The 7,500-nt window shown below is 35.7% G+C and overlaps 2 protein-coding genes across 2 annotated transcripts in view; both read right to left on the bottom strand.

Moving 5' to 3' along the window:
* The window catches only part of LOC115223797 (uncharacterized transporter slc-17.2-like), a 32,118-nt gene that overhangs the window by 24,023 nt on the left and 595 nt on the right, over nt 1-7,500 (bottom strand). The gene's annotated exons all lie outside the window — the stretch shown is intronic.
* On the bottom strand, nt 1,945-3,899 carry LOC115223795 (uncharacterized transporter slc-17.2-like). Its single transcript, XM_029794459.2, has one exon. It carries the CDS (start codon nt 2,850-2,852, stop codon nt 1,965-1,967), a length of 888 nt encoding a protein of 295 aa, XP_029650319.1. The 5' UTR covers nt 2,853-3,899; the 3' UTR covers nt 1,945-1,964.

Raw genomic sequence — 7,500 nt, 5'->3', positions numbered from 1 at the left:
CGGTCTCTTTTGCCGAACCGCTAAGTGATGGGGACGTAAACACACCAGCATCGGTTGTCAAGCAATGCTAGGGGGACAAACACAGACACACAAACACACACACACACACACACACATATATATATATATATACATATATACGACGAGCTTCTTTCAGTTTCCGTCTACCAAATCCACTCACAAGGCATTGGTCGGCCCGGGGCTATAGCAGAAGACACTTGCCCAAGATGCCACGCGCTGGGACTGAACCTGGAACCATGTGGTTGGTAAGCAAGCTACTTACCACACAGCCACTCTTGCGCCTATTTGTTTATTTAAATTGTGTGAAGACATCTCTGTACTCGTTCCTGCCTTGTGTTTATGTATATATATATATATATATATATTATATATATATATATAATATATATATATATATGTATATATACATATAATATGTGACAATTAGTTGGTTGTCATAATAAAACTGAGAGATGCCATACCGGAGATGAAGTCCGCTCCGGCATCTCATCAGTTATTAAAATGAGATGCCGGAGAGGACTTCATCTCCTGTATCATCCGAAACTCAGAGTTTTATCATGACAACCAACTAATTGTCACATATTATAGTTATAGATAAATTCCTCTATTCTACATAATATCGAGGTCTCATTCATTCTTTTGTTGTCATATTATTATTTAATATGAAGCCCGCTGTGTATATATAAACATATATATATATATATAAAATTAATTAAGGGTAGAAATTGATATTAGTCAATTAAAACCAGTGGTCTAGCATATTAAAAAGAATCCGAAGATTAAAATATTTTTACATACAAATTAAGGACTGAACACGAAAAGTGGACAGTCACCATGCTAGATATAGACGTCAAATCGCCATTCTCCACAAAGAGTATGTTTTCAAATAAAACTCAGCACATTTGTCTTGTTTAATGCTTTGGTTTTGTGCTGAGTTTTATTTGAGAACATACTCTTTGTGGAGAATGGCGATTTGACGTCTATATCTAGCATGTTGACTGTCCACTTTTCGTGTTCAGTCCTTAATTTGTATGTAAAAACATATATATATATATATATATATAATATATATATATATATATATATATATTATATATATATATATATATATACATGACGGGCTTCTTTCAGTTTCCATCTATCAAATCCACTCACAAGGCTTTGGTTAGCCCGAGACTATAGTAGAAGACAGATACCAAATTGCCACGCAGTGGAACTGAGAAGAAAAGCATGTGTCTGGGGATATATCTTCTTAGCACACAGCAACACACGCACCGATATATTAAGGAAAATATTAAGAATCGTCAGCGAATTTTCAAATGAAAATAACGACGTCAAACTAATCTAGACATAACAAAAGTGGACAGCTTATATTGTTGTACTGTTATTTATCTCCTTTGGATGATCCATTGAGCTAGATCCTTCAGACCTTGCCCATTCTTGGATTTCTCCTCTTGCCAATATTATATACAATATTGCCCCAGACACACATATACCGGCACACAAGACTAATACAATCTGCCATTCTTCTTGCGTACCGTTTGGGGTTAAAGCTTTTGTAGTTAAGGAACACATGCCGCCCGAACTTATTGCGAAAGTGTTTGCAATTCCATATATAATACCAACATAACTTGGAGCAATGTCTCTGTTATTGACACCAACACCGCCACTGGCAAATGATAAAGTTATACCACTGAGAAATAAGAGGATAGTTATCAGAACGCTTTGGTCACATCTGAGGAATCCGATGACAATCATCAGACACGCTGAAGCAATCAGAGAAATGGTTTGAAATAAAACCCGAACAGAACGAGTTGACAGGTATTTCTTTGAACGTATAAAATCTGCAAGCTTTCCACATAATGGCATAGAAATAATTTGTCCAACCGAAGGAGCAGACGACATGAAACCGTTGGAGGCTGAATCAACCTTTAAGGCTTCTTTCATATATAGAGGAGCAATGTCTCGAAAGTTATGAAAGTCCAGGCATAAGCGAACAAACCGAAGATGATGGCCCAAACAGCAGGGGAAAAAAGCAGTCGTTTCCAAGGTATTTTTTTAACTAGTCTCTTACTTATTACAGTTCTCTTCAAGTAAGCACGTTCTCCTTTGCTGATAGTGGGATGGACGTCTGGATTATCATAAACAACATAAAACCACACACAACTAAACAGCAACGATATTCCACCAAATACATAAAATATAGAACCCCATCCATTATCGAAGCCATAAACACAAAGATAACCTGATGTTGAAAGACCTACAACGGTACCTACAATTTGTCCGGCGAATGTAAACCCAATGGATAAACTAATTTCTTCTGGAGGGAGCCAACGTGCAAATGCGGAGTGTATCGCTGGGGCCACCACTCCTGATGCCATACCTATTAATATTCTTAGAACAATCATATAGTACACACTAATTCGTGATAAACTTGGGCAAAGAAGGGTCAGAATGGATGAAGTGAGAAGTGAACCACCAAGAACTCGTTTACCGCCATATTTGTCCGCCAATAAACCGCCCAAATAAGTAGTTGCTATAGAGCCATAGAAGTACCCAGCTAACATGGTTGCTTGTAAGGTGTCGCTCCATTCGAATTCTCCTTCATAATTTCGAATAACTGAATAACTATTCGAACCAGAACAATGTTGGTTAGTTGAAGTAATGTTAAGTTCCTCAGTTGTACGATTGGGTCTCTTCAACATACAAACAAATCCCATGCTTAGATCAACTCTTAGTGTTTGCGAGAGAAGAAAAACGACAGTAGAAGCATAACATAGTCTCCATCGACATGAATAATAACGCTCCATACAACTGGTGTACTTCGACATTATTACGTCCTTCCGACTGAATCTCTCAATGCAAATATCGTAAACCTGAAACTCCAGAGAGTCTGAACGTATAATAAACAGCGAATGATGTAAATTGTAAATATTCCAACAAAAACTAACGGACAGTTACTGCAGTTTAACAAATTACTCTTTCGATTTGTTCATCTGGATCTGTTTGCCATGATTGATTTCATTATATTAAAAAAATATTTATTTTGTCTTAAAATAGTATTTTCTTCAAGGGATGAAATATGTTCATTCAAAATTATGATTAAGATGTGTCGTAGTACTGTAATAATTCACAAGATTTTGGTATAATTATTATTGTTAAACATGCAAGTCATTTATCGATCATTAGAAAGGTAAGGATCAGCATATGTCAGTTATGGTTAATTTAGTAACTTATTTCGCTTCTCCTTTAGTTAGAAATAGAAAATAGTACAACACAGTCAGAATACAATAAAGCAAAATAACAGTTAAAGTGTAGAATTGTGACAGTAAAACACAGAGACCGCAGGTTCTAAGATTCTTTTACCGTGTCCTATAAGAGACGTCACACGTGAGAAACTGTTGAAAGATATGTAGTAACCGATTAGTTATTGAAAGGTGTGTGTTCAATTCCACTTGGTTCTTTGATTTGTTTAATAACATTCTCTGTAAAATCCCAGTGTAGATGCGATATAGAATGCTCCGTTTGCAAAAGGATTTGCATTCTTTCACCTGTTTAATGATGTTTTAGATTAGTTCAATGTGACCTGTATAGAGGCGATTACAATGCAGTTTCCAATTCAGGTTGAGTCGTTCCCATGGAATTCAATTCTTGTATATAAAATCTGGTTGAAACTGAAGATCCATCTTGAGGCAATGGTAGTTCAGTGACAAATGACAGTGGACAGAATTGGTAGAGTTCTTTTAGTATTTCTTTACGACTCTTTATATTCTTGGTTTAGGCAAGAATTTATCGACTGTGGTGCGTTCTCTGAAATACAAGAAATCAATAGTAAATCATTGAAATCAATTTTATGCGTTCTGAAATTAATAATATTATTGAGGATATTATGTACACCTGATAATATCAAATACCTGATAATATCATACATCTAACGATGCTATATACCAAATAATTTTTGATAGCACTCGACAACAGAGATTTTATTACAGAAGACCAAGCTATTTTCGGTTAGCTGACTTCAAATCTAAGACTAGATTTTTTTTCTGTCATATCTAGATTTTATATAAAATATAAATATACAGAAACGACTTTACTTATAAATACACTCAGACATTCAGTAAGAAACACGATACTGTGACAAATAGTTGACGGCATAGAAAAGGACTAAATTTATCTGCTGTGCGGAGTGTGTAGAACTCCACCTCTGAGTTCTGGCCAAGGTACTCGCAAAAGTCATTCTGCTAAAGCAGTGGTTCCCGACCTTTTCCCAGTGGTTCGCGACAGTGTTCGCAACCCTTTTATTTAAATGAGTTTTCCCACAGACCCTTTTTATCCTTATCCTTATATGTAGATAGATAGATAGATGAAATATTGAATTTAGTTTACGAATCCCCAGTACTACATTTGCAGACCACCAGGGATCCGCGGGCCCCAGGCTGAGAACCACTGTGCTAAAGCATTGATCACGTGGCTGGTCATGTATGTGAATGTTGGATCGGTTCGTCACTTAACTGGCGTGGTTTGTATTTTTGCGGAGACATCGATTATGTCACAAGGTCTCTAAGAGTGCGTCTACATTGAACTTCGTAAAGAGGAACGTTGTGATATGATTGTCGCCCAGTCTTAATACTAAACGAAAGACCTGAACTAATGTCAACTTACCGCCAAACACGAAATGTCTTGCTTATCAACATCATAGCAGAGTTGCCCCTAAATACATTCGGAAAAAAATCCGATATCCCCAATAACACATCACCAATCTAATAGATTTTGCACTTCTGACTCGTTTTACGCATGAAGGAGAAGAGTTCGGAGGGAAACATAAATATCGACACGGTAAAGACCCTAATTTACTGAATCTTTATTATTTTCCCATGTTTACCCCTACATGATATGTGGCCGATGGTAACCGATGTCATGGCTGCCTGTATCATTTAGTAGTAACTGTCTTCATTTCAATCCGTTGAAAATGTATAATTCACTAATTGAGCAAATTAATTAGGACTTGAGTGGTAATCGCCACTAATATATTTACAACAGTTTTCTAAATGTATTCGGTTCTCTTCCTTAAAATTCTTTCGTTCCATAAACGCAGAACAGGTCGTTAATACAGCGTGTGTTTGAGTAGCTATATACGAATTGTGTATTACTGTTATGATAACAGTGTTATGTTTCTGTAGTGTGTGTGTGAGATAGAGATAGAGATAGAGAGAGAGAGAATCTATATACGAATTAATTACACATATAACTGTTAAACGTATGATTTAGTAGTTTTGTTGTAACGTTACACGCTATGTGTGTGTGTGTGTGTTTGTGTGTGTGTGTATCTGGTTTGTGTTGGTGTGTGTGTGTACGCGCGCACTTAGCTTCAGGCCAAGGGTATCTTGATTAAATGAAGTTTACCTTGTCGCAAGGCGACGCATGTGAACACACGGAGGGTTCGATCTTCACAGCGACTAATAAATGCGTCCGTGTGTTCACATGCATCACTTTGCGACATGGTAATCTTCATTTAACTAAGATACCCTTCGCCTGAAGAGTAGCCTGCAGTATACACCTCGCTTGGGTATTAACCCCTTCCGAAGTTCCGCTTGCTAGGAAATATATGTAGCCGGATCATCTACTCCCTTCCTTAACTCTTACATTTTATTGGCATACCTGGCAACACTGGCTGCCTACCGTGAATTATATAATAATGTTTTTCGGCTGACCATGCTAAAATACATACATGCATACATACATACATACATACATACATACATACATACATACATACATACACATGCATACATACTTACACTAAATACATAAATACATACATGCCTGCATACATACATACTTACATAAATACATAAATACATAATACATGCATACATAAATACATACATACATACATACATACATACATGCATACATACATACATACATACATAAATACATACATACATACATACATACTTACAAGTATGCATACATACATACATACATACACACATACATACATACATACACACATACATACATACATACATACATACATGCATACATACATACATACATACATAAATACATACATACATACATAAATACATACATAAATACATACATACATACATACATACTTACAAGTATGCATACATACATACATACATACACACATACATACATACATACACACATACATACATACATACATACATACATACATACATACATACATACATACATATATGCATGCATACATACATACATACATACATACATACATACATATATATTATATTCAAAGTTTTTCTCCCACCGTTTTTGATTTTTTTTTGTTTTGTCATTCTCTCTCCATTTTTCCCTCCTTATTCCTTCCTTTCTGACGAAGAGCGTAGGCTCGAAACGCAAAATACTTTTACATTTTCCCCGAGCGTTAAGTTAAACTAATACACCTGTTTGTTGTTCTTACGCTTGTCTTCGTCTGTTGTTTTCTGTCAAATTTTATATATAGTTTTCATGACACACTGTCGTGCAAATATATGTTTGAAATATATAAATTACGGAGATGTACTTGCATAGCAAGTGACCTGATCTGAGATAGTGTGCTGGAACGATTGTGGCTTAAGTGTATATTGTCCACAGATACAGTAGAAGTTGTTTGGTTGATTTACACAAGCACGTTTATTTGATTGCATTTTAATTACCATACAATAATTACCATAAAATATGTGAAAAGAAATGTAGAAAACAATAATTACGATGAGAAAAATAAAAATAAATACACACCGTAATACAAAACAAATGCTATAAAAATACACTAATTACCACAATCTGTTATTTGCTTACCAGCAAAGAGCTTCAGCAATTGCTCTGTTTGACCGTCTTACGGCGACTGACTTAACTCAGTATTGCCAACTGGGATAAATTTTATTGATCAAAATCGTTAGAATTTGTATATAGTGGGCAAACAAAAATTACTTTAATCTTAAAAAGCAAGTTTCATAGTATTGGCGTTAAGACGATTAAAACCAAAATCTGGACGTTATAGGAAAGTTTACAACGTGATTTATATTTTATATAAACTGAGGTGATAAAGAAAATACATTTAGCATTTATTTCTAGCTGTCTCGTCAACCCATAATTTCCAAATTAATAGATGAACGTGAATCCCTATTTTCAATATGCTTCGTTTGGTTCATCCGAAGTAATGAAAAGTTGCAGGATAAACGAATGTTTTTTGTTCTATTTTTATTTATTTAAAATACCTATTTCTTTACTACCCACAAGGGGCTAAACACAGAGAGGACAAACAAGGACAGACAAACGGATTAAGTCGACTACATCGACCCCAGTAAATAACTGGTACTTATTTAATCGACCCCGAAAGGATGAAAGGCAAAGTCGAACTCGGCGGAATCTGAACTCAGAACGTAGCGGCAGACGAAATACTTCAAAGCATTTCGCCCGGCGCGCTAACGTTTCTGCCAGCTC

Source organism: Octopus sinensis, linkage group LG24 (assembly GCF_006345805.1).
Source record: "Octopus sinensis linkage group LG24, ASM634580v1, whole genome shotgun sequence".
Taxonomy (NCBI): domain Eukaryota; kingdom Metazoa; phylum Mollusca; class Cephalopoda; order Octopoda; family Octopodidae; genus Octopus; species Octopus sinensis.
Note: the sequence above shows the minus strand (reverse complement) of the source record. Positions and strands in the feature narration are given on the sequence as shown.